The sequence below is a fragment of the Phalacrocorax carbo genome, chromosome 27 (assembly GCF_963921805.1).
Source record: "Phalacrocorax carbo chromosome 27, bPhaCar2.1, whole genome shotgun sequence".
In the NCBI taxonomy this organism is placed as follows: domain Eukaryota; kingdom Metazoa; phylum Chordata; class Aves; order Suliformes; family Phalacrocoracidae; genus Phalacrocorax; species Phalacrocorax carbo.
In genome coordinates, this window is record NC_087539.1 from 1,356,887 (window position 1) to 1,384,589 (window position 27,703).

The 27,703-nt window shown below is 46.2% G+C and overlaps 1 protein-coding gene across 4 annotated transcripts; it reads right to left on the minus strand.

Annotated features, from left to right (window-relative positions):
- Nucleotides 1–242: 242 nt before the first annotated feature.
- Nucleotides 243–26,805, minus strand: LARP4 (La ribonucleoprotein 4). Of its 4 annotated transcripts, XM_064474545.1 has the most exons (17): nt 23,871–24,029; nt 18,424–18,598; nt 18,075–18,222; nt 16,734–16,892; nt 16,314–16,389; nt 15,617–15,753; nt 14,781–14,884; nt 13,634–13,744; nt 13,192–13,245; nt 12,330–12,539; nt 11,736–11,839; nt 7,838–8,071; nt 7,001–7,049; nt 6,652–6,810; nt 5,934–6,055; nt 5,490–5,658; nt 243–5,267 (listed from the first exon to the last, which is right to left on the minus strand). In XM_064474545.1, the coding sequence occupies exons 2-17, from the start codon at nt 18,472–18,474 to the stop codon at nt 4,932–4,934; spliced, it is 2,223 nt and encodes a 740-aa protein (XP_064330615.1). In that variant the 5' UTR covers nt 18,475–18,598; nt 23,871–24,029; the 3' UTR covers nt 243–4,931. The 4 variants fall into 4 exon arrangements, with proteins under 4 accessions (XP_064330615.1, XP_064330614.1, XP_064330617.1 ...); XM_064474544.1 differs by lacking the exons at nt 18,424–18,598; nt 23,871–24,029 and adding an exon at nt 26,629–26,805; XM_064474547.1 differs by lacking the exon at nt 18,424–18,598 and having other exon boundaries at nt 18,075–18,219; nt 23,871–24,030.
- Nucleotides 26,806–27,703: the final 898 nt, after the last annotated feature.

The following is a 27,703-nucleotide window of genomic DNA, read 5'->3' on the forward strand; positions in this document are numbered from 1 at the left end:
CGCCAGCTCCCCGGGGAGAGCGGGGTGACGCAGAGCCTGGCGGGGCTGGCGGGGCGCTGCTCTAGGCCTTCCCCGGGGCCCGCGGCCCTACCGCCTCCTCCAGCAGCGCGGGCCAGAGCAGGGGCAAAAGGCCAACGAGGGATGAAAAGGGGCTACAGCAATGGCACGCTGGCCAAGGACGACGCGAGGCAGCCGGAGGAAAAGAGATCTACAACACAACAGCGACACAGGCACGTAAGAGCTTGGGGGTTTTTGGTGTTTTGTTTGGTTTTTTTTTTTTCTCTTTTAAATCAGCTTTATTTTTCTAACTGTTATTTCAATTTCCCATAGCACCTTGGCAATGTCAAAAACAAATACAAATACATGTATTATCATTTTAACATTTAAAGCATGAACCTACTTTACACAAAATTCGTTTTGGACAGTTTTGACAACAGGAATATACCAGGACAGACAAAGTATAGAAGCCAGATAGGTTGCTTTTTTTTTTTTTTTCTCTCCTTTCACTGAAGCCCTACCACTTTGAAGAAAGATCATAAATGCCAAGGGGAAGCTGGATTCATCCGGGAGGAACAAGATGTCTGTAGTAACTTGAGCTCAATATATTATCTGAGTATTTTGTATTCTATAAAAATTAGAACAAAAACCATTTATGCACAGTCTGTTTACATTTGAAGTTGCATTTTTGGAAACTGTATCCATAACTGAAGCTCCATAAAAATAAACCTCTGGTTCTTAAATATAAAATTTTAAAGTTGTTACAGGTTAGTTTGCAGATGGATTTTTTCAGAAATAAGTTGCTTTAACTCCATTTCAAGTCCTCCCAACTGTACATTAATAACAGACTCATTTAACCTCTTGAAGTGCCTACGCTAAAGGCACTTAAGAGAAGAGCCAACTAAAATACTACAACAAACCAAAATTATGTACCATCCTAAAGGAAGCTCAGACTATATGTAATATATACACACAAAGAAGAGCATGATAAATCATTCAGATTAATGGCAACGATCTTATGTTTCAGAAGGAAATATCAAAATTAGAAACAAAAATTCTATTGCATATCTGTAGTAATCAAGGATTTACAAAAAAACTTATCAGAAGCAATTTCCCCCCGAAGTGCATTTCTGTTGCATCGTCTGTAATACAATGGCGCATTTTACAAATTTAAAATATCATCTGTACATACCAGATATTTTACCCCAGGTGAACATTCACTTGGGTAACAGTAAAAATAGCGGACATTTTCAAGACAATTAAGCTGATATTGACAAAGTAGTAAGGCCATAGCTATTTAACTACAGTAAAGCATCGATTAAGTCACTTATTTGCTACTGATCTGCCACAGTATCATCTTTCTCTTCTGGTTAATAGAGTGGGTTACTTTTTTTTCTTTTTTTCTTTTTTTTCCCAAACCTACTGCTAAAACTGTGCCAGGCTAACTTTTTTTTTTAAAAAAAAAAAACCACAAAGATAGCAGGAATGTAAGATACTATAAAACTAACTTAATTTTAGAAATAAAAAGAAATAATTTTTTTTGCACTTTTAATTTTACTATCACATGCAAATAAACACTTCTCTCTTCACTCCCTGGCAGAGGTACCAGAGAGTGGCCCAATCTTTCCCATGCACAACAATTTGGAAAAGAACTTAATTGGGGAAGTATACTTCTGTAGCCAACAAAAGTCAACAATTCTGAAAACAAGTCACAGTTCATAAAACTAAAAGTTACGTGTGATTTGCACCTTCTGGTATTTAATATCAACAGAGTAGGAAAATTTGTCTTTACGTCACGCGGTAAGCTACCGAGAAGGGACCACAGAGAACTGTCGCTTCACGCTGACCATCGCTGTTGAACAAGGGACAGCTTCACCTCTGCTGATGCTCACACGAAATCAACGAGCCGTACCAGCAGCCTGGCTCCCAAAGGATCGCTTCGTCCCCGGCTCCCCCAGCCTGGCGGAACAGGCAAACTCGGCGGGCAGAGGCACAGCAGCTTGCCTGAGTCCGTATGGGGATGAGAATGTAGCAGCTAGCCCGTCTAAGTTCTATGTTTGCCATGCAATACGAGTACTGCAGGGGAACTTGCACACAAAACTATGGTTTTCACAGCCGTTATATTTACTTGGTTATTCCCTCCCCACCCCTGAAAGAACAGAAAGGGAAAAAAAAAAAAAAGCCCAAAACCACAGTTATAAATGGCGGTGGGGGAAGGGGGAGAAGGGAAACGCTACTGTTAAATCCTTGCACACAGGTTTTAAATAAATAATTATGAGCGCCCTAATCTGATAAAAGTTTGAATATGCTGGAAAGAGCCGACAGCTTTACAGACTTATTTGCATACACTGTGCAAGAGCCACAATCTGCTGCTGGAAAATGCACGCCCAGGACGTACAAAGCATCCTTTCTGCGGTCGAGTTTTTCCAATCGCCTCACAAGCAAGGTTGAGCTGCAGTTTGGGGTTTTTCTTTTCCACATCTAATAAATGAAGAAGTTATATTTCACAACGGTTAAAAATGCAGATGCTTTCAGCGCTACAAGGTTACTCTGCGCACTGCACGGCGCGCGGACGCCTGCGCGGACCCGAATTAGCACGCTGCCTTTACCGCAGAGGCCAGAGACCAGCATCTGCACGAGCCTCTCCCCAGACGACTCCTCTGAACAGCGACAGCTTACGGCAGCTATCAGCAGCCCCGCACTTACTCAGCTTTGCAATGACAGCGCACATCTATCCTAAATATCTGTGACTATCACACAGCTTTGTTTTTTTCCAGTTTGACTGCAGTAATCGTTTATAGCCTTTAAAGTGATTAAAAATTAACTTTGAACTCATTTCATTTCAGAACACTTAAATATTTCAGCTTCTCTATCATTCCAACAAACATAGCGTTATTGAAATGAACGGCGAAGGGCTCTGTACGCATCCCTAAACTGTAGATGTGATCAACGATTTTTTTACTAAATTAAAAAAACCTCCCAAACCCAGTACAGGTAGTTTAAAAGTGAATAATGATTTTGGTTTTTTTTTTAATATATATGTGTATATATATAACATGCGTAGAAATGAACAGTTAACTGCATAAATACATTATATTGTGTTATGAATCAAATCAAAGCAATTGCCAAGCTGAATAATAAGTTAGAGAAATGACAACTCTGGCTTTATATATATATTTATAAAAATAGATATGAGTGTTCTCAAAGCAGTTGATAGAGAATGCCTACTGAGTAAGAAGTCGCCACGGGTTATCTGGCTAAGAAATCAGAAGATGAAAATTTTCACAGTTATTTTAACTGCCACTTACATTCATTCTAATGGCAACACTAGCATATATTACTAAGATGTTTACGGTATATATCACAATTGAGTTTTCCAGTGTTCACAACTTACGACTTTAAATTTGTACACTTGCTAGTCACGAAAAAAAGAAAAAAAAAAAGGTGTGATTCTTCCTGCTGGAAGCTACTTTTCCCTAACACTTTATACAGAACTTTGAACCCTGGCATGCTGATTTTGGCAGATTAATGCACTGAATTTTCCTAGTTCAGTCATTACTGTAATCACCTTTAAACTTAACCACTTACTACACAATAGTGTTGCAAATTTTGTCAGCATACGGCTAGGCTATATGAAAGCAAGATGCTACCTTTCAAGTAGCTTCTCTGATCACGAGGGCTTTTGTTTAACTCTTTACCTTTAGTTCCACTTTAGACAGTTAAAGAAGTCAGTTGCTACTACATCACCTGTAAACAGTGAGTTCCCAGTAGATACAAACCCTGATTTCTAGCATACAGCATCCAATACCCTACTCCAGAACACAAAGATAGGTCAGCACATCCAACACCCAGCCACGTCTCCCATCTGCTAGCCGTTCAGAGACGTCACTCTAACGCTGGCGGGGCACACAGAACTCCGTGCCCAGAGTTCCCCTGGCACGGCAGAATTCCACGCCTGCAGCTGGAATTCCAGGCTCCTTACTCGTGAAGCTAACATCGTGTACCGTGTAGCCACCCGTCAATGCTACACTGGGCCTGCCGCAGGAAAACATACCAAGATAAATGCACAAAAGCCTGTAACAAAGAGATTAGAGAAAGCAACAAGCAAGAAATAAAAAAACCCAACCAGCCACAAATCTATGAGGTTTCCCTCAGAGGGAGGCGAGGAAAAAGGGCAAATTAAGAATTCTGACATGCTCCCCTCTACCTCCTTCCGACTGTGCCTAGAAGACTAGTTTTGTTGTCCACGCGCTCTGCTCTACAATCCAGTATCCTGTAAAAATTATAGTTTGAAAAGCTCGCTGAATGAATTACTAGTAAGGTCAAGAAGACTATACTTCAAGCTGGAAACACAAAGTTTACTACAGCAGTACATTCAGTTTTTATCATCAGTGACTAAGTCATGACAACAGTATCTGGCTGCACTCACTCCACTCACACGCCGACCAAGCACCTCAGCTGCAGACGGGCTCTGCAGTGCACGGCCATCAACGGCAGACACATCATCCGACAAGCCAAATGTTAAATAGGTTAAAAAAAGTTCTAATTTTACAGAAACGCTCCTTTTTCAAAAATAATATTCTCTTATCCTTTTCCTCCTACGCTGAGGGACAGGTTAATTTGTCAATTCATATTCTTTCACTTTGTCAAAATGCTAGTTCACAACCCCAAAACTGATTTCAAGCAGGAAACCCTCTGCAAATTAAAAACAAAAATACAAAAATTATAATCTCTATATTTATATTGATTGGAATCCTCCAGCATTTGTGAAATCACTTTTAGAGATGAATTTTGGGACCCTCCACAATTTCTCCACACAAGCCACGCTCCAGTTCAATATTCCCCTTCATGAATACTTCTTTCTCCTACAGTCTGCTTTGCTGCTTATTAGTTCACAGCTCAAATTAAATAGAGAATAATTGGCTGGACAAGTGTTACTTTGGTGACCGGGGTGGCACGTACTGCTCCTTGCCGATACGTCGAGGTGCTCCCTGAGGCGATGCTCTGCGTCCAAACTGGCGCCTCTGTTCCCTGATTTTCCCAGCAGCTCCCCTGGGAGGCCCGTTGCCTCGGAACCCAGAATAATCCTTCATTCGACCGTCAACCTTGTCATGAGCCTTCTCCGAAGCCTTCTCGGGTGTGCCGTTTTCTTCATTTTTGGTAGGGGGAACTATGTTGGTGCGATGTTCCCTAAGAGGCTGTACAGGAACTGGAGGAGGCTCCTTTGGGGGCTTCTGGCAAACTTCAGCGTAGCTTAGCTTGCGTGGCTCCTTTGGGACCAAGGGAGAAGAGCGAGGTTTACATCCCAGAATAACCACACTGGGCTCTTCCAGACAACCCAGGCCCACAAGGCACAAGAGTGAGAACACGTACAGCGAGCGGTTACACCACAGCTGTGGCAAACCGCACGAGAGAGGGTCCCAAGTGCTACATCGGCATGCCCAAGAGAAAGCTCCCCATGCTCCCTGCTCGCTCCCGGCTCTCGGCCTTACCTGCACCGACGAAGCAGGAGCTGCATTTGCATTAGGAGACGGGGAAGTGGTATTTGTCCTTGGGGGCTTCGCAGCGCTGACAGGAGAGACAGACACCGGTGGGGAAGCGTGGCCTGGGACATCTTTCTGAGCAGACACTTCTTCCGGTTTGCTGTCTGGCTGAACTGTGCTGTTAAATCAACAGTTTAACATTGAAACCTACTAACACAGAGATTAATATTTGAGAAAGTACTTTCTTTGAAGTCACAGCTGCATTGTTTGCGGAACAGGACTGTACAGCCATTACCACCACGATTTGTTATTTCCATCTAGCGGCCTCGAGAGAAGCTGCCACCGTAGACTGTGACGAAACAACAAACATGACTGCCACCTTGCCGGACACCAGCTAGAGTCTTTGCTAGAACAGGCAAATTCTAATATTCTTGATTCAAGCCGCCCGCATACCTTAACACCACAGCTTCAGCCTCACTTGGAGAGCTCACACTGGTCACGGGCTCTTGGGCGGTGCTGTGCGTCTGTTCTTCCTGAGCTGGAGCTGGGCAGCTGGGCAGCAAATCTTTGCTTTCCTGTACAGAAAGCATAAATTGCAAAATACTGAAAGACCACAGATGTCCTTAAATTGCTCCTCAGCATGCCAGTTCAAGACGTCTGAAAAGCAGGATATTTCCAAAGGCTGCTCAAGTACCAATTACAGGAATTCTACTCCTTTTGGAGCATGGCCTCTGAGGCACTCACCCTTCACATGGACAAAACAAAGAGCAGATAAAACGAGGAGTTAGGGTTGTATCACCCTAGGCTGTATCGATGCCTAGTCCCAGCAGCTCAAACAACAGATTCATCTGGGAAAAGCCCTTGCCTGCACTACACGCGGACTGTTCCTACTTCAACAGCCAACACTCCTCATTTGCCTGCTGTATTCCAAAACAGCACCAAGCTTACAGCAGCGTAACTGCAGAAGCTTCAGCTGGGTACCCACAAAAAGCCAAGGAAATCCAAGAGCAGAAAGACAGACAGTGCACTTTTATATTAACAAATATAGCATGGTGTTTGGGCTTAAAGCATTCCAGCATGCGGCTCTAACAAACTGATTCTTTAAGCAGGGGAGGAGGGAGACACAGCATACGCATACTACCGTGTGGGTGCCAGAGGGAAGAGCAGGTACCTTTTCTTTGCAGACTCCTTTAACGATATCGGACATCCTGCTCTCCAGCACAGGCTCGCCCGGTATTTTTGCTGTGCTGCCAGGCAAAGGTGGGAAATTTGAAGCTAGCAAGTCAAACTTTGGTGTCTGAGTCTTTGTTTCTGCTGAAGGCTGAGGTCTCTAGAGAAGGAAAATACCTGTTAATAGAGCCTAGCCTTAAAAACACTGAGTAAGCGCCACCGAATGTCCTAGAAACACTGAATACCCACAGCATAACCTGAACTTGAGGACTATGCCATTCCTCCAACAAATGCAAAGCCAACACACTGCACTTTGCGCAACTCCTTGCAACAAGGGAAGCGGAACTTACTGAAACCCGGTCATCTTCTCGTCTCCTCCGACCTCTGAAAACGTTCCTCCTTTAAAGGCAAAAAAATAGAAAACTCAGCAAGAGCATTCATGTAGCTGAAGGGCGCACTCATCTGCACAAAGGGGAGCCTGTGGCAGGGGATTTACAGCAGCCTGCTGACGCTTCTCAGGATACAGTTCTGGGACGTTCTCCATCTTCAGGAGGGGTCAAAGCTCTTACGCTCTTGGAACAGAGCCAATATGGGAAACAATTTCTCTTTTCTCTCCCTGTGGAGGAGGTTCCCTAGAGCATTGTATCTGAACAAGCACAGTGACAATTAGACTGTAATATTATAGAAGAGTATCCTAGAATTTTACAGCAATAAACTTATTCACCTGATTTCTCACATATCTGTCGTGGTCACTTATTTTTCGGTGTCTAAACACTGAATTAACTGACAAAAGATAAAACCAGCTGATCTTACAATTTTCAGGGGCATCAAATTCCCCAACTGACAATTTGCTTAAATTTACAGCGATACAAATACCAACTTTCCTTCAGCAACTGTTTTAATTCTGGGGACAAATCAGGTGGTTATTTTGAAATAAAGACACCTCACTGTCCTACTGCATGGTGTTTGTCAGAGTAACTCATAGCTGTACAGTCAAGCAGGAAGCATTCATGCTCCCAGTGAAGTAGTTATCACACCTGGTTTATTTAAATGCCAGTTTCCTCCTGGCCAGTCTTTACGGGAATACAGATTGTGCCAAAGGTTGATGATCCTTGGCTCACAAGTCATTTGAGTGTCCCAACTGCACTGCTGTGTTACAGCAAAACACAGCGCACACAGTTCTTTACCTGCCCCTGCCAATGCCGTAATCTCCGTTCTGCTCCATCTGTACTGTAGGAGAATCCTTCGGGGAATAACCTTGGTCTTGGTGCCCAGTTAACGTACTGTTATGTCGCTCCATAACAAAACTCCTTGAGCTGGTTCTGTTCAGTGGTCCGTCCCCCATTGGCATGGTACTGACGGCAGCTGGACCCTCCACAGCATGTTCCGAGCTGTTCGATGATCGGAAGTGAGGCTTCACACTGCAGGACACAGAGCAGCAGCTGTGTAATCCAGAGTTGAAAGAACAAGGTGCAAAACTACCACCACCAGCTACTATTTGTAGCTGACAAGAAAGGAGGAGGTCACTAAGCACTGGAACTCCACCAGAGAAGGTGTTTCCTACGTACATTTGTCAAGAACAAAGAAATTGTTCTTCCTTACCTCCATCTATCCCTTTTGTTCTAGCTTTCTTGCAACCTCCCCTCCTGCCAGGTGTTGCCATTTGAAGAAAACATCGAGATCACTGCCCAACAGATACTGGGGGGGAACCCAAAGCCAAACCAAAACTTAGGGGTGGCAGAAGAGCCGGAAGAACCCCAGGCGGGATCCCATTTGTCTGGGCCTGCAGCACAGGCACAGGAAAAGTGAGCTGGAGAACAGAGCCAAGCCTGAGGAACAAACTCATCTGGCCACAAGCAAAAACCACTGAACTGAAACAGGAAGGCAGGAGTAGATGATGACTACGTAGGCTGACGAGAACAAGGCAGATAAGGCGAGGGTAGCTGAGAGCTGACCTCCCCAGGAGCTTGAAACGCCAGATCTCAGTCTCACGGCTCCTGTTACCAAACACCCACCATGCTGACTCTGCAGTTTACAACACCCCCGACATTTTACACAGTTATTGATTATTCAGCATTGAAGCTGTGTTTCCATTGAACATAGATGCAGCCGTGCACGCTCAGTGTTTCTGCAAGTTAAGGCTCAGTGTCTTAAATGCAGAATTACCCAGAAAAACTCTGACCTACCAGAACATGGAACAGTTTTCTGGAGCAGCATTCAGGTGCCTTAGACTATTTTCCACTTCTGCACCTCGCTGTCTTTTCCACACAGCACCAACCAGCTTCGGCAAGCGAGGCAATGACCTTAAAACTCTATCTTTCTCCTGCAGTCAACCCTGCGCATCTCACAAATTAAGGACAGAAGGAGGATTTTGCATGCTTATTGTTTTTAAACAATCTCATGGTAACATTCCATGCAATCAGAAGAAATTCTCCCACTGCCAGCTGAAGTAGGATTCCTGCCCGGGAGGAGAAGTCAACTTGACTATTGACTACATCATCTCTTAGAGAGTAATCAAGGAGCGGCCTGCAGCCTGAAAAAAGGGTCCTTTCTTTCAAGAGACCATAAACCACATGGCTTCTGCTTTCTCTAAGCTAAGCAAATATGGAAAGGCACGTTGTGGATGCCACAGACCCTAGACTGCCTAACAAAGAGGTAGTTTCCGTCCAGCTTCCACCAATAAACTTGTTCTCTCCCACTTGGCCAGAGGATTTAAGCTGGGGGGAAAAGCAGGTAAAATAGGAGAATTCAACGAGTGACAAGTCATCATCTGTCAGCACTAAATCAGAACAGCAGTACGTGATGCGGCTGTAGCAGCAGCGGATTCCTCCCTCTGCTCAGCCATCATCCTGTGGTATTTAAAAAAATATCAGCTCTGCCACTATCTGGATTTCTCCATAGCCTTCAATTAACAGCTGGAAGTTTTTCAGCTTTTCATGTGTAACCAGAAAGCAGAACAAAAACAAACAAAAAAAATCACCTTTTAATAGCCCAATTTTGAGCGGTCAAATTCATCTGCTTTACCAAAGACATTTTAAGTTACCTTATAGATGGCTAGATAGAAAAACATCAATTTGACCTATATCAGCACTGCGGATTCTCTGTTACAAAGACTCAATCTTCCTTTCCCACACGGATGTTGCAACAAATCAGGGCAAAATAAATATGAGGGGCTTAAACAAATGTTTGGCTACAGAGAAAAAAACCCCAGTACTTAACTATTAACTGCCTGTCTGACAAAACAAATCAAGTTTAATGAGCCAGGACAGAAACCCAAATGCAGCAGCTGGATGAACCTCTCCAAATGTGCTTTTCTGCAGTTCAAGAGAAGATACGCTGAACAAAGATTAATTTGTACTTCACAGCTTCCAGAAACATTAAGAACCAGTTTTAAGATTCCAGTAAGGTTAAGTTTCCCCTCAGCAAAGACCATAGGGACGAGGAGGTAAGCTAACTAAATTCTTCCATTTGTTCAGTTTGTTCTTAAAATGGAAGACTCTCAAGTCATTATTCAGCCCTCAGATCTCATAATCTTACCCGTCATTGAGAAGGCCACAATCTTGTCTGGGCAGAAGAGCAAAGCAGAAAAAAGAAGGAAAGATAAAGAAGGAAAAAAGCAGAGAGAAGGAGAGGTGATGTGAGAGAGCCAAAAGAAGGAAAAGCATGAAGTGCAGGCTGCCCAGACAACCGACTGTTGGACCTGTTCTCTCTTAGCGCGATACTTGATCATCACTGGGCCAAACCTTTGAGGCTGTGCCTCACTGTTGCCTTAGCAGCCTCCTGTTTGCAAAGGAATCCTGCTGAAGCAGAACTATGTCTGCTTCCAGAATATGAAGATTTATTACTGCAAAAACAGAGCTTTGTACTAGCACAAAGGCTGAGCAAGATTGGCAGGAAAGATAAGACAACCAAGACAGACCAGCAGAACCTGTACACGCTTGACCCTAAAGCTGTAACTTCACAATGACTGAAGTTTCACAAATCAAAGTCTTAATATAACCAAAAGAGTTTTAAAAGCTTAAGGATTACACCGATGTTTTCTACAAGGCAGCAGTGAACATGCGGGCATTTCAAGATGTTAATATTTGGGTACATACAATTCTTGTCTAATTTCAGCATCCACACTTCTGAGAGGACCCATATACATGAGAGTTTTACAGGCTTTAAGTTTGGGCATAATTTAAGGCAAAAACAACCCCAAAACCCTTTATGAAAAGATCTGAGTTGAGGGCTGAGCAGCTCTATCCGAATCAGCTGCCCAGTCTTCCAAGCCGAGTCCTACTTCCAGCTTCACAGCCTGTATTAAGGCTCTGCTGAGTCACCGCAGATGAATTCTGAAGCTCACCTTCTGCCAACAGCCACAAACTAACTGCATCACAAACCCGCTTAAGGTACTGGCAGTTGTCAGCCGATTGCTCAAACGGTATAAAAAGCAATTCCCATGCTACCAGCCCGCATGCCGAATACAGTGAAAGAGCTTGCAAATAAAACAATTTCCACCCACACAAACGGATTACTACTCCATTGTGTTTACAGAGAACTGTTCCAGCAAATTTAAAGCTGTGTCCTCCTCCCCAGTGTTTATACCGGAGTCCTTAGTTATCAGGAAAGATGGGGATAAAGCAAATAAATTATGGTAAAGACTCAGCATCAAGCATTTTTAGCATACAGCAGTCAGGGCATGAGACTCTCAGCTGCACAGACCGAATGGCTCTCCGCAAGAGTAATCACACAACAGGAAAAGCTTACATTTGTGCTGCAGGAGTTTATAATCTGTGTATAACAAACATAATTAGAAGTGTTACCTTAAGAGGAAGTTATTTATTTGTCTGCAGAAATTCCTCTGAGGCTGTTAAAGGAGTTACCTTTGCTCTCTCCAGCACATATGTCCGTTATTTTAGGATCTTAAGCTGCCACCTTGATTCTAATTTTGATTTATAAATCAAGTTGAAAAACGTCATGCATATTTGATAAACAAGTAACCTACTCCCATCAGAAGGCACTGCATTTTACAAGTGCAAGGAACACTGCAGGATCTCAATACTGTAATTCTCAGAGCGCAAACAACTGACAGAGCTATCTTACCGATTTCTATGGAATGGGCGACCTATACTCAAAGAAGCAGCATTTGTTTTATATGATCCTGGTGTATTAAAGCCATTCACAAATCCACCGTTAGGAAAGGGGGCCTGCAACAGACAGAACAGTCTCAATGGCTGAACTAAAAAGAAAAACGTTTGCAGTTTTATCAGATCAGCTTCGGCAGTTATTCATCTAGTCTGTTTGTACTTTTATGCTGGGCTACCGTACCGGGTATGTCGTAAACTCAGTACTGAAGAGAAAACCCCACCAGATTAACGGTCTTCACGTGTACTTTAGCATCAGAGTCCTCTACAAGGAGCTACAAAGCTCCTCCAGTAACAATAGCTACTGGCTAATGGAATTTCAGACCAAAATTTCCTGAAATAAATGGCAGCCAATGGTGAGACATGCAGCCTCTCTGACAGCCCTGCTTTATCGGGTCCGTGACATAACGTGAAGTATCACGACACAGAGGGATCTGACTAGAAAACCTGTGCATTCTACAGCTGAAAAGCCCACTAACCCTGTTGATTCACTAACCAAGTTATTGCTCATGTTTTGGGCTACCTCCCCTCGTTTCCATCAGCTGTTACTCACCAGTGGTGTTTCAAAATAAGGTGCAGGATTTGGAGACCACGTCTGAGGCACAATGCTGTAAATAGAGTACTGCTGAGGACTATATACAGGCTGCATAAACAGTGGCGAGGCAAACTGTGCTTGTGTTTGAACTGGCTGAGTATAGACACTGGAATCCACTACCCGGTAACCATTCTTAGCAAAAAACGTGTTGATGGCTTTTATCCTTGCCTGCAAGACATCAAATCGCACCACATGCTTTAGTTGGGAGAAGAGGAGAAGCAGAACACGAAATCTTTCTTGGCTACTGAAATGATACAGAAGGGGTGCGAAGACAAAGTAGGTTGATTGCTGCTTACAAATAAGAACTCTGATAAAAATCAATGCGATGACATTCTTACAGCATGCTAAAGGGAAGGGGACGCACGCTGCTTTAGCTAGAGAATCTGTCAGGTTGAAGATAAACACTGCTTTCTACAGCGGTAACTGTCCAGACTCCAGTTCTGACAGTTCCTCTCACAGTACGAACAGCTTGCTTCAGCCTTATTTGTAGCGCAGCAGACTCAAGCTAGAGACTCGTGATGGCACGAGTCCCTCTCCTGAGCTCTGCAGACCCAGATTCTGCGGAAAGTGGAGAAGGAAAGACGAAACAGGAACGTGTTTCACACCTCAGGGGAAGCAGCACTGTGAGCAACCTCAGCCACTGAACTGTAATATTGCAGAGCTACCCACGACCTCATTCGAGTTAACAGCCTGCAGAGCAAGTGCTATGAACCATCCCACTGCTGATCCCTTACATTCCCCAACAAAACTCACGCTACCATTCAAATAGGAACAATATACAATTCAGTTCAAACAGAAGCCTCATCTAATGCAGCCTTACCATTACTGGCTTGCCCTGAAAGGTTTTCACTTCTTCCCTTAAGTATTTAAATGCCTGCGGATACAAAAAAAAGATTAACATCAGAATATCTTGATAAAATGGTACTTCTCAAAGGCTATGACATGATTTAACATGAATGTAGCAATGTGCTTCCCTGTTAGCCCATCTAAATTCATTAACGCTTCAAATTCAGGACATGAGATGTCAGTTATGGCCAGAGAGCACTGAGGCAAGGGGCGGACAAGAGAATTATAACCTTACAATTTCTCAGCTTTTTCCTCTATCAACTAGAACTTGCCAATAACCTCTTAAAATAACAAAAGGGGGATCAGTAAATAAACATGTCTTTTAGCTGCAGGAAGCATGTGTGCAATTCTCTTGAGAGCAGGGCAAGAACTAATCACAAAATTGAGACACCGTTAACAGTTGAAGGCAGCCTTACCTGTTGCGCATCTGTATCTGACTGGAATGTAACGTACCAGTTGTTGTTGTGAGCAAACTCACAGCTTATCACTTTGGGGCAGTTTTCATTTTTAAACAGAGCCTTCACCTCCTGAGGGAGAGAAGTAGTCAGGCAGTTAAGGGGACCTAGCTCTAAGCTGTAAATGGAACACTAAACCAACAGAAGTTTACACTCCAGCTCCTCAGCTGCACTCTTCCCTTGATTAGGGATGTTCTTTTATTCCCTTGAGAGGTCTGCCAGACACCAAATTACCCTCTACCTGTTTCTGAGCCCAAGAATTCTAGCCCAGCCTACCAAGCTCCCCAAATAATAAGTAGCAGGCTCATCTGGTAAGTAAAAATCAAGATCAGTGTAGAACTGGTGACATTTCTGTATGAAAGAGGTAGCAAAAACACAGCTTTATATCAGAAAAGTCATCCAGACAAGAACAATTCTGAGAAACATTTCTAAATCAGGGCGACGCGACAGCTTTGCAATAATCAGATTTTAAAGAGAGGGCAAAGCAGCTGTTCAGCGTTTGCATTGAAAGAACTAATTAAAAATGCTAGTAGACAAACACCCTGTGTTACAACTTTAAAAAACAAAGAACTAAATCACTCTCTTAGCCAAATATCGGTAGGAATTTTATTATCCTCCATTCTCTGAACACAATGAGCTCAGCTCACACTGGGTCACAATGAATGAGAAATGTTTAGTAACATTTCTTGCTGCCAAAACAGGCGTCTGACTTCAAGTGAAGTTACCACTGTGACAAAAATTCAGCCCGAATTCCAAGCTATGCCCTGAACTGGTTTTATTTTTGGATCTGAGAAGAGATCAGTTCAAACTTCCTTCCAGAAAAGCCCAGCTAGCTCAGTTTTGGGTGGAAAAAAGTTTACTTAAGAGCACTTTCATACATTAGTAAATAACGGGAAGGGACAACAACAACAAGTGTTCCCTTTGGCTTTTTTGACAATACATCCAGGCAGAAAAAATTACTTATGTGGTTTACAAGAAGAGCATCTGTGTTTAATCAAATGAATACCAGCTGACCTTTTAAGCAACACTTCCTGTTGCTGTTTGACACTGTCGAAGATACCTTCCAAAAATATCACCAGGCTTTTATCTCTCTTTTCTATTTATTTACCTCTATAGGTGTTGTTTCAGGGATCTCACGGAGAATGATAATACATCGTTTGTGGTTTGGTCTAACTTTCTCCCCTCTCTCATCCACTTGTACCATTGGAGAAGCTGAAATTAAAATATAAAAGGTGGCTTAATACTGGACTTTGTGCGCCACAGAACACCTCGGCAGTACCAGACTCCATTGTCCAACGTGTAACAAAGAACTGCGATGGACCGCTTCAGAAACCAGATTTCTTGAATTCAGGGTAAAGAACTGTTCGATCAGCTACAGGCTGTTAGATCTTCAGCACATTTTAGCTGATTGTCTGATGCTGCCTCCACCTACAGCTCAGATGTCTAAAAACGCTCAGTCCCAAATTCAATTCTCTCTCAGTTCAAATTCAAGAGGATATAAAACCACTCCTAGACAGAGCCCTCATAGGAAGAGTTCAAATAAGAGGAAGGAAATCAAGTTAGAATAAAGACTTACAACTGCCTCCACAAGAAGCCGTGTGCAGAATCAGCACAGGACAGTATGCCAGGAGAATTCCAGCTAACTTTTTCTAATAAGCTTTTTCTAGTTTTATAATTTCTAGTGAACTTTTTCACTCAATCAGAAGACTAGGTTTACTCCCAGAGTAAGGCTTTCACCGCTAGCAATAACTTAGGGTAGCCTCTTACTGGGGCAGATTATTATAAAGCACAACTAGAATTCAGGAGTCTGGAGCAGCGACTTATTCAAACACCTCCACAGAACAAGATTCCCATCACCATTTACCAGAACAATATGCCATAAGCAGCTAGACACTAATACATTTCTTTGTTCTGCTACCACAGACAACGAACACCCAGACTTACATCTCAAAACGTCAAGAATAAGGTCCATATCGGTTGTCAGCTTCTTAATACCTTCCATGTTGGCAATTGTCCATATTGGAACAAACTGGTCGCTATCCATTTGAGACATCAAGTAGAGATCCTTTGAAAGATTCTCACTAAAAAGACATAAGTTTTAGTCTATTTATATAACTGTTTCATAAAAAATCCTGAACTTTACTTACAGAAGCCTCAAAACACCAGTATTTACCAATATTATACCAATATATATTAAGTATTTATCAATACCATTCACAGCGAACTCTAGCCAAAACTCAGATCTTCTCTCTTGGAAAAAATCCCAGCCCATCAACACAAAGCAGAAGATAATTAAACAACTTAATGGAAGTTACAGTGCTCTGCACGCTGGTCTGCAGAAAGGATATTGCCAAAGAGACCTCTTCTGGTAATAAACAGCTGAGCTATTTCGACATCTTACAACTGAAGTGCAGATGTCATGCTCGATTCTCATTAAAGGACAAGGATGCCCGGACAGGACTGAAACAGCTGAAAGCTACCACAGGGTTTCTACAGCCTTTTAGTAAACCCTGTTTCCTATCGCAACCAACTCTCACTCCCAGTTAATGTTTTTATGATGAAAGCACGTATCAAGCCACAAAGGGGAAAAATTTGTCAATGGTTTTAATAAAGGGTTTATACAAAGTTGAACTGACTTTACCGTGAAAAGCAGAATTCAAGTTGTTTTTTCAAGCATTCTCTAATGTCTTCTGTGGACACAGTGGAACTGCCTTCACCTAAAAGGTACCACATTCACCATCAGATCTCAAGTTTCACGGTAAGAATGCAATGCAAGAACATGTCTCATTGTACAAGAAAAGCGTGAATCCTCCTGGGTAAGACCGAGAGGAAACGGTCATGCAACATGCTTAAAGACCACCAGACCACATTCTCAAAATGACTTAAACCCCACAGTTTTCACCTGCTTGGCCAAGCGCTACGGCTGGCTTGGGTCTTCTCGAATATGCACGGAATGGGAACATTCAAAGTTCCTACCCTGCATTTACAAGTCACATCATAACTGCAGCAGACTTCGGAGGACTGCAGATACTGACAGTGCTGTTCTAACTTGAATACACACCAGACACTTCATAGATTTGGTATCCAAGATCTTCAGTTGCTAGGACAATTCCATTTGCAGACGCTTCATCAACTCCTGTGCCGTTTCTCGTGGCTTCACAAGACGGGGAATACATCACTTCATATTGCTTGCAGCTATCGTCTGAAATCTCTAGGTTACCTGGCAAAAGAACAACAGAAAACCTAGTATAAGCTTCGGAATATTTTCCTTTTGAAAAATTTTGGCTACCAACATTAAAACAAATACTCAAGAACACCGTAACTGGAGGCATCCAGACTCAGTCTGTGTTTCTTAGACTTTCAGCATCTACTTTGTATTGGATAACACTTTCTACCTCTCCAATTTCAGAAAGATCTTCTGGTTTGCACCAGGGTCTCAGGGATAAGAAAATAATACGATTGTGAAATTGTAAGATCCCCCAAAGTGGCAGAAGACCTAAAAAACAGGCTTTCCGTCTGAAATTTGAAATCTTTAAACAAGGTTCCTATTGTTAGGAAGGGACAAATGAGTTTCTCTCAGCCAACGGACAAACTCAGTACTCTCTTCACTTCTGCTGACTTAACCAGAAACTTTTGACAGGGCCACACAAACGGAATCCTCCCTTTTTTATCCCTAAGTTTTCCTAAACCTTTTTCCAGGGAATCTTCTGCTTCCTACTTAAGCAGCCTTTGCCATAAATCGGGTTACCTCAGCTATACAATTGGCTTCACATCAACTCCAAGCCACATCAGAAGAATTAAACCATTTGAGTATTTAGTTCTGGATGACAGGATTTACCACATGGTAAGGATGGAAAATGGGGACTGAAATGGAATACGGACCGAAAGGGGCTGACCGTAGATGCTTCGCCGTTTCTACTCCAATACAAAGGCTACCGTCCAACAGTTCTTGGCAGCACCTCAGTGATCTACCAGGATTGTAGGTGGCCCTCAGATCTCATTTCCTGTTCACAGGGTCAAGCAAATACTAAAGTGCAGCAATGGCGAACAAGTCATGAATCCATTTCTACACATTTAGCATCGTTTCCCTCTTAGCGCGTTACTCAGTCATCACCGGGCCCCTTGAATCCTGTTACGTGCTGAAGTACTCTGTCCTAGCATGGCTCTGGGCACCTCCTTCAATCCCTAAACCAAAGCTCACTGGTCAGACATGTAATCTCTACAACCCACGTACTGCTTTCTTATGTTCATTTCATACCTGTTGCTACATCAGCACTAACAACCTCAAGGACAAGACTAAGAGGCTGCTTCTCACCGCTGAACTCTTGCGGAGAACCCTCAGTGCTACCTAGCGAGGGGTGTATCACGGCAACCGTTTAAACATGGGCCCGCGACATCTCACCCTCGGTATGAGTCCCTTGCGCGGCCGCCGCTTCTTGCCACGAGTGCTCTGCGCCATTTGTTGGTGGCACAGCCTCAGCGCTCCCTTGGGGTACTTCTTGCCACACTTTTGCATTAGGGTTTAAGCCAGCACCTTTCGATGTTACCTGCTGAAGAGACCAGAACACTTTTATTAGGAAAAAGATAATCCAAAGATGCTTTAGAAGTCAAGCCAGACAATACAGGTGAATTTAGTGATTTTCTACAGAGTTCCACATCTCAAGTATCTAACCAGCTATTAAACACCCACGTGATTTTTCATTAATCAAAACAGGAAAATCCTTGGTATTTTCCAAGTATTTCATTTCTACCTCCATTAGAAGTGTTGCCTTCAACCTCTCTTTATTGACATCCGACAACATCAGCAGAGGAAGCGGCTAGCCGTCAAGGACTCTGGGAACTCATAAGCTTTTAAAGACTTGACTGTCATAATGCTCCAGTCCCCTTTCACCAGAAAGGGCAATTTTCCCTCCTCCAGACCCCTTCCTAGAAAGGAAGGTAAAAAAACATATTTCAAGGAAGAGAAACTAACGCCTTACTGAATTAGTGACATCTATACTAACCAAGCGCCACCTACGCTAGGTCAGATTTCCTCACGAACTTACCTGAGCACTACCTGATTTCCCCGTGAGTTTACCTACATCTTACACACATCGATGTTCACTAGTAATTTCCTCAAACCTGTAACCAAGGAGATTAAAGTTTTTGAAGTGCCAAGACATACACACCATCACAGCCTGCTGGGGACGGGGGGAAGAGGATCGTGGCACTTTGAGACTGGGCAACAAGGACCGTCATCAGAGTAAGAGGGTAAACGTGGCGACAGACAGGAGAAACTGCTGGATTCCAGCCTGGAGCCTGACTCAGAGAAACACTTATTTCTGCAGCAAAAGATCCCTCCAAAGCCCCTTTCTGAGAACTGCCCTGAAGCTCAAAGGCATTTGGGCGAGGAGACCAATAATCCAGCAACAGCACAGAAGATAAGCATTGCAATGGCCTTCGCTCTACCATGATAAAACAAACTCCCTCCACACAGGCAAGAAAACTATGCTTTTGCAAAAATTCTCCTCCCAAGAATTCCTAACACCCTACAAGCAAATAATAGTTTCCTCCAAACAGGTTCCTTCAGACATTGAAGGACAGTCTGCTTCACTCATGCCATTTGCTTGAATTTAAAATGCGAAAGTCATTAATCCTAGCTCGTATCTCACAACAAAGGAAGTTTGATATTTCAGAGGCCAGGCTCCTGGATTCTGAAATTAAGGAGTGGCTTATTACCAGGCTTCAAACAAAACGCAAAAGGATAAGGAAGCAGTTGCAATAGCTTTAGAGATAATTCCTCTGCCAAGGTCACACCTAGCTCCAAAGCTATTTGCTACAAGGACAAGCCCAAATTCAGTAACAAAAAGCCTCCAAACACTGGAGAGGTTCAAGACAACCACAAGAGAAGCAAAAACAGAGACCACAATTTTTGCAAGGCCCTCTTTGGGATTCAAAACCTGCATGCATGCACACACCCCACCCCCCCACCCCCCGATGTAATCCACACAGCAACAGAGTTTTCCCCCTTTCGTTCCTGTTTGCAGAAGAATATAGCTGGAAACAGAAAGAAGAGCTAGAAACGGTTCAGTGGGAAGGGACAGACGTACTTTTTCCCTTCTTAGTTTTCCAAGTAGCTGTTCCCCAACACAACAACCTTAGAAGTAAAACCCCGATAACCTGTTGCACCCGCATGCTCTTACTGTCAATGCAGTTCAGCAAGTTCAAAACTTAACTCGGCTCAACTGCTGGTGACTCCTGTGACGTGGCGCAGTGTACCTGCCAGCGTGGGCACCTGCTCAAGAACTGCAAACCAGCAGATCCCATTTCCTTGAATTTACCTTTCATCAAAGCAGAAAAGACAAGACACATCCAGGAGATGATTCATTATTTTATAAAAATAAACACTGCCTCACTACCCTACGCCTTTGAGGTTAGCGTTTAGCGCAAGCTGAAAGTAATTTTAAGGACTAAGTATGATAAAAGTGAAACTGAAACACTTTCGGGAGATCACTACACTTGTGGAGGCGATCAGAAGTAAAGAGCCATCCTGAGCGTGGCAGATGATGTTACTCGCTTTAGCATATACCGAAAGACACACATGGTAACGCGGAAGTTCAGAAATCACAGGTCCAAGCGAAAAGCGCTAAGAAACGAAATAGATTCAGGCTGATAAAGTGATGAATGGAGCTATTAATACAACGGCTGAAACATACACCTGAAACAGAGCGTGGGCTACTTCCTCTTTGTTCTAGAAACACTTAATGGCATGCAATGCAATTCTGCAAAACCCAGCCCTGATGTCATGCATCTTAATAGCAAGACACCACGGACTTGGAGAGGATGAAAAGCCCCCAATTTACATAAGCTTTTTGAAAACACAGCCTGCTATGCTCCAGAAGCAGTGCTACTCCATTCTGGCAAGCGGCTCCTCTGAAGAAGGCCAAAATATCAATTCTTGCTTATTTAACTGAGGCTAACAAATAACGAGCACATTTGATTGGCTGCAGAACAATCCTCCCAGCTGCTATCGGGAACTTTCATGATGAGGTTAAAGCTTTACAGAGTTACAAAGGTTAGGAACACTCGCTGGTATCCATGAGCTGACAAAGCTGTCCTCCTCAGCAGAGCTTCCCCTCTAGTTTACGTTGCTTTTGGCAAATGTGGATCAAAGATTCTCCTCGAGCAATTCCTCAGAATTGACTATCGAAGCACCTATCTCATTCTGAAAGGACAGCAAAGAATGTTTGTCTTATTGTAACAGTCTGAATTACATTTAACAGATTCAATTAAGCCAACAGAAATGAAAGTGCTCAGTTTCTTTTAAACTGTTCTATTTTAATAGCAATTCAAATTATCCTGCCACCAACCTCTTAACACTGAGCTTGTGACAGATTTCCTGGAGCAGACCGACTCTCTGAAAGGGAATCCAAGTGAAAAATCTAGAACGGAATTCAATAAAACTTGTGAGGTGAGAATCTAAACATTCTCCAGAAGTGGAAATGTAAACAGAGGGAATAAAACCCCGAAGGTCAGCAACCTTAAGGGAGGTTGGCAGAGAGAAGCATTGCGCTGGCCAGGGGACGTGACAGGTAAGGAAACAGGCACCTGCAGCGGCCTCAGGCACGTGCCAGCGCAGTTACCTGTCACCTCTTCAAAGCTTATCCGGGCTGTGAAGCAAACCGAAGAGAGAAAGCTGGTGTCACACCAAGAGCAACATGCAGAACTGCTTTGGAACTGGCTGCAGGGTATCATGTAACAGCGGTTCGGTGCTCTGAACACCCCGGGTAATTCTCAAAACACACATTAACTGTAAAGGTCACAGGAGAGTTACTTCCCCTGAATGCAGCATGCTTTTTTCATTAGCCAGTACGAGCGCCCTGGGACTAGGGGTGCCTCCTTCATCCCTCAGGAAAGCAAAGCCACAGTTGTGCCTCGCCTGCACCAGCGATGCCCATCGCTTCTGTGTGAGCCGCAACAGTCTGGGGGGTTTGTCACCTAAAGGGAAGTAGGAAGCCCCGCCTGATAAAAAAGAGGGCCAGCAATACTCAGCGCTTCATAGAGTCCTGGTTTTCTAGCTAGGAAACATTGCTGGCCACAATTAGGGCAGCGTTTCACCCACCTGAAACGCGCAGATCTCAATTTTCCCAATAAATTACTAATATACTGAATTAGGAACACATACTCCAATGAAGCGAAACCCAAAGCAGGCACAGCAAGCCACTATCAGTTACATTTTTCACAATGTGTTTAATAATATTCCCAATGCACCTTAATTATCGATTGCTAACAGCACGCTTGCTCTGGCTGCAAGTGAAAAACAAAACCTACCCGAAACATTAGCACACGAAAATGAGCATGAGCCTTACACCACTCCCTCGGTGCAGCAAGTTTTTTGGGCTAGAAGATGTTAAAGCAAAAAAGAATTCTGCTGTGCACACTGCAAAGGAATCAATTCACAATCACCGTGTGCACACTTCAGTTAAGTCTAAAACACAACGCTGACAGCTACAGCAAGTCCTCCCGAAAGCTTCAGGACTTCTAACACCAGCTGGTTCTGTACTTTATTTTTCAGGCAACCCCAAAGTTCCCAGGTAAAAGCTGCTGTCTGCTTTCAAGCATCTGACTACAGTGTTTCCTTTCTGAACACCTGGTTAGAAGCTCAAGTTCCCTGTGCTGGCAGTGAAGAGGCACCTTTAGAAAGTCAGGATTGTCCTCAGGAGCTCAAAATTAAACATTATTGATGCTTCCTGAATGAAGATCACAGAAGCCAACCTGCCAGACTATCAGCGGAAGAGAAAGGAGATCAGACAAAGCAACCAAAGTAAGTCAAGTTTGTACTTTAAAAGGATTCACTAAGCACCCACACGCGCGCTGCCTGGCTTCGCAGGCTCCTGATTTGCCTCGGCTCCCTTTGAGCAGCCCAAGCCCCATCCACTACACTACTGCTCTATGTCCCTGCTGTGGACTCCAGAACCTGCCTCGCACACCTGCCGCTTGGAGCAACCACCTCCACCTCGCAGGCTCAGCTCCTCTCTGCCACGCTTGGCCTTGGACGAGGTTGGCTGCTCGCAGCTCCTGGCTGCAGTCAGCAGGCTGCAGCTCCGATGAGCTTGAACAGTTCCTCTTCAAGTTAAATACTTTAAAACCAAAATCTTAAGACCTGTCATTCTGTGTTCGTGACATCTTTTTTTCCCCCCTCTCAGCGCAACTCAAGTAACTTTTAGTTCAGAACTGAAGCAATTAATTTAAGAAAGGTGTTTCCCAAATCTTTTTCTTTAGACGTTCTTAACTGCAGAATAAGGTTGGTATTCATGTAAAAAACTACCACCACCCTTGAATGAACGCACCACTAGCACTCAACTGGCTTCTCTCAGTCATTTCTTCATTAACCCAGCAGGTCTTCACTTTACACGTTTTTTGGACAAAATTATTGCAAAGAGTAAAGAAGCAGCAGCGCGGCCGCCTGGGTTTGCTTCACCGAATCCCGTGAAATGCCGTAAAAGGGGTGAAGCACCGGCACGCGGGGCAGCGGCGGCGGCGGCAGACCCCGGCCGCGGCCGACGGGCCGCCCACCTCCCAAGGCGTCTGTCTGGCTCAGGGAGGGACACACGGACACAGACGCGTGCGTGCGTCCGTTCGTCGTCCCCCCCCCCCGGTGACCTCCCCGCCTGGGGACGAGCTGACCGCGCCGGCAGCCGAACTCGGGGACGGTGGGGACGCCCCACCGGCCAAGCCCTCCCCGCCCCCCCCGCCCAACAACCACCTTTCCACCGACCCCGGGTGTTTAGTTAACGTATTTAACGCCCCCGCCACGCCCGGGCCCGACCGAAAGCGCCGTCGCGCTGCCCCGCGGGGCGGCCGTGTGGTACCGCGGGGCCGGGCCCGCCGCGCTCCCCGCCAAGGCCAGGCAGGCCCCGCCAGGCCGCCAAGCGGAGCTGGCGCGACAGCCCCGGCCCGCACCGCGCGTAACCTTCAGGGCAAGGCCGCGGCGCGGCGGCCCCCCAGGAAGGTCACCGCCGCGCCTTCCACCCCCCACCCCGTCGCGGCCCCGGCACCGGCGGAACCTTCCAGAGCGCCCCCCCTCCCCCGCCCCCGGATTTGCTGTGTCAGCCCCGTCCCCTCCCCCCGGCGCGGCCGGCGGCGGCGCGGCGCGGCGTGCGCGGCCTCCCCGCCACATGGCCCGGCCCCGCTGCGCCGCGCCGCGCCGCAGCCTCACCTCCACGAACAGCAGCATCCTGCCGCCCGCGCCCAGGCCGGCGGGCCCGCGATCGGCGCCGCGCTCCCCGCTGCCCGCCGGCGGCCGCGCCAGCGATAAGGACACCCGGGCTCCGCCTCCGGCTGCTGCCGCCAGGGACCGGCCCCCTCCTCCCTCCCTCCGCCCGCCGCCTCTTCCGGAGCACGGCGAGCGCTACCGGGGCACGGGCGGCGCCGGGCCGGCCCATTCCCTGCGCAGGGCGGGGGGGAGGGAAGAACCACCCCCCACCAGGGGGCGCGGCGGCTACACCACTGCGCACGGGGAGGGGGTGACGGCGCCCCCCCGCGGGCCGGAGTGGGCTGTTCCGCCCGGCCCAACCACGGCGGGAGCGGGATTAGATCAATTTAAAGGGGTTTGGGTTTGTTTGTAAAATAAAAGAACCCAAAATACTTTTTTCTTCCGCCAAAGGAAGGGGGAATCGCCCGCTTTGGTGGAGACCCCGCGGCGGGCCAGCATCTCTCCACACAAGAGGCGCCCGGGGCCTCCACCCTCCCTCCCCAGCTTTGCACCCACCTCCCCGCAGGTTTTTTTGTGTGTTTTTCTTCCCCCCCCCCCCCCCCCCCCCCGATTTTCCCTCTTTCTGCGGCCCACGGGGGTCACTGCGGGCCAGGCCAGCGCCAGGCACTCCCCACACCTCCCGGCTCCCTTCCCTTGCCCGAGCAGCACCTGCAGCATGTGCTGGGTGGAGGCAAGTGGGCGAGGCAAGGAGAGCGAAGGTTTTGGAGGACGAGCCCCCGCCAGCGCACCCAGGCGGGAACGTCCCCCTCTGGCAGGCACCGCACGCCTTTTGCCCCGGCTTGCTCGCACACCCTGCAGCCACTGTGCCCCCGCGACACCACCGCCACAGACAGGGACATCCGACAAGGGGCGGCTGCCAGGTCATCCAGCACCAGGAGTGGGCTGGGGAGAGGAGGGAAGCTTTTGCTCCGGTGAAAACTGTCACAGGATGCAGGATTCCCTCCAGATAGCGCCAGTATAGCCAGGGCAGAAGCCCACCGGAGTGCCTTTGTAAGGCCAGGCCATAGTATTGGTTCACCCCTGTGGTTTGGGCTCAGCTGAGCCCACCAGAGCCCAAATCACTTATTCTGCATGTTACATGTTGAATCTTCCCATCACAGAGCCGGCGCGCCCAAGCACGGAGCATCAGGCAGACGGAGAAGGGGCCAGCTCTCACCCACCGAAAGCCCCGGACGCGAGAACCCTGCATGTGCGCCTCAGCTCGCTGGCCTTACACAGGCCCACAGGGGCAGCCGCAGAGAGCGATGCTCCGCAGGGATTCCCGCAAGGAAAAAGCACTTGGAAACCATTTTGCTTTAGGGGAAGATCCACAAAACTTACTACAGCCAATTTAGGGGAACAAGGGTTGTTTCGGGGGCATGAGGTGAGCAGGTAGGGTTCTATTAAAGAACAATGACATTCTGCAGTGGGTTTGGGTGAAGGATGCGGTGTTCGGCCCTCGGGGTCCTTGTCAGAAGGACGCTGCCGTGGACAGCTCTGCCGCTTGCCATTCCTGCAGGGGAACCCAGGCCCGGCCTAACGGTACTGCCTGCGATCGGGGGCCAGCGAGCTGGCGGGGGGTTAACTTAGAGCTGGCGCAATAATCAGGGTCCATCGAAAGGATTAGAAAGAGCAGTACAAGCTGGAGTGCAGACTGCCGGCTCAGCTGGCAGGTTCTGCGGGCTTTTCACTGACCACACCTCCGAGACACGCACGAATGAAAGAAAAGCAAACTATAGTAGAAACCAAGTAACTTTGAGCAGAATTAACGAGAAGTGACTACTGACCACGGAGTCGTTCTGGAAACCCACCTTGTGCCAGGGACTACCCGAGTACAAAGTGCCAGGGACAGCGTGGGGACAAACCACCTTCAGATCCTCATATATTGTGACATTTAGCAAGACCTGGCAGCTACAGGATGGAATGGAGAACCTCTCCTTCATTCTCCTCTACTTCACCCACCAGATGCAATCAGACTTAGCACTTTTCATCTTCAAAGCACTTTGCAAACATTACCTCATTAATCCTTACGCCCCCTGCGAAGCAGTTAAGTATTATCCCTGTTTTACAGCCCTCTTTATCTCCAAATCTGCTCATTAATTTTTAGTCTGCTCATCGCTTTAAACTGAGATATCAGTTTATGGCAGCATAAACTAACCTTGCTTAGCAAAAAGCCAAGAGAAATAGTAGCAACAGAAAAAGGAACAGAGAAACTGCAGCACAAAATGCTTCTAAGCCTCATTTTCAAAGCTGTGGAGACCATACAGGAGCTCAGGATTCTGAAACCAGGCCTTGACAGGATATAAATTATCCCTAATGCTCAGATTAGATCATTTTCCTGAAGTTGGTTCTGCAAGATCCCACGAGATACTCCCGCAAGATCGCCCCGTTAATCCAAGTGCCCGGCTGGTAAAGCGCTCAGCGCCAGGGGCATCAGGGAAGACCCCTCCCACTGTGGCGGGGTTCTCACACGCCAACAGCCTCATTGCCTTTAAGTGCAGGTGGGGTGGAAAAACAGGCCCAGTCTATAGAGCTAGTAAATAATTCATGGTTCATAACAATCGTTCTCTGTCTTCTAAGGGAGCGATGCAGAAGCGACACAATTAAAGAAGCAGAACGCACTATAATCAGATAACCCATCTGGAAGGCAAAGACAAACGTTTTTGTGTTTACACCACAGTGAAGTTTCTTTCCTGTTAGTCACCAACTACCGTTAACTTACGGGAGGTGGCGAGGCACACAGTCTTCCTCGAACTCCGTCCAGCGCTGCCGAGGAGCCTGCAGCCCGGCTCGCTGCTCTGCTCCCAAAGGCCTCCCCTCGACGGTTGGGTTTGGAATCGCAGCAGAACCAATCGTGCCGCCTGTCCGTGGTGTTACGGCGCAGAACGGATTGACGCTCCCACTGAAACGAGATGCCGTGTTGTAAGAACAAACGAGTGCATGGCAGAAAGCTCCTTTATTATGGCAGTCATTGCCCAGCTCTGTGGAATTGGACTAGAGAGGGATTTATTTTTTGTTACAGGTCAAATTATCTGATATGAGCGGGTGCCAGTAAAACTGGGATTTCCTGTTACCTACCTCTCCTCTGCTCTATTTACTTTTGCTTGCTTTGGGTGCACCTTCTGAATTTATCATTTATTCCCCAGCAGAAGGCAGCGATCCAGCAGCAAAATGGATCTCAAGGGCCCCTCACGTGCTGTTGTAGAGCAGCGGGCATCCCAGCAGTCGGGATGGGGCAGGAGGAAGACGAGCACTGTGGCACACACATCTAAAACAGCAAACTAAGCCTTTCCCAGTCATCAGAGCCAACAGGACATTTTCAGCACCCGGTGATTTCGCAAGAGGAAACTCCACCTCGAGGTAGTGCCGAGGGCACAGCGTTAGGAATTTGTCCTTAAGAGGCCAGAAGTTGAATGTTATAACCACCAGGCAGACCTGATGAATGCAAAAGAGCAATACCTATTGTAGTCAGAAGCCTGGAGCAGCTACACTGGCAAAGAGATTAATTACTTCTGGGTGTGAGCTGGAACCGCACACCCAGCAGTCCTCAGGTTTTGGTTACTCCCTAGCGAAGTGGGAGACGCTGCTCTCTCCCTGATCGCGCTAAGGCAAGGATTCAGTTTCCCTCTTCCTAGCATTTTACCCCTGTTCTTCCCTCACTGGAATAGCCGTTAGCATCAGTCACAGCCAAATACAAACACCGCGCATGTGATGCAAGAATAAATGCGTTCTCCCTGGTTCTGATGAAGTCCCTGCACAGCAAAAGCTTTACCTGCCTGTTAGGCTGAACATCAGCC

Coding starts and splice junctions, on each gene's coding strand:
- LARP4 (XM_064474545.1), bottom strand. CDS start 18,474: ATGTTGTCGGATGTCAATAAAGAGAGGTTGAAGGCAACACTTCTAATG. Junction 13,246..13,633: donor CAGATACAGATGCGCAACAG/GTAAGGCTGCCT, acceptor TTGTATCCGCAG/GCATTTAAATACTTAAGGGA. Junction 5,268..5,489: donor CTCCTGCTTCGTCGGTGCAG/GTAAGGCCGAGA, acceptor TTGGTCCCAAAG/GAGCCACGCAAGCTAAGCTA.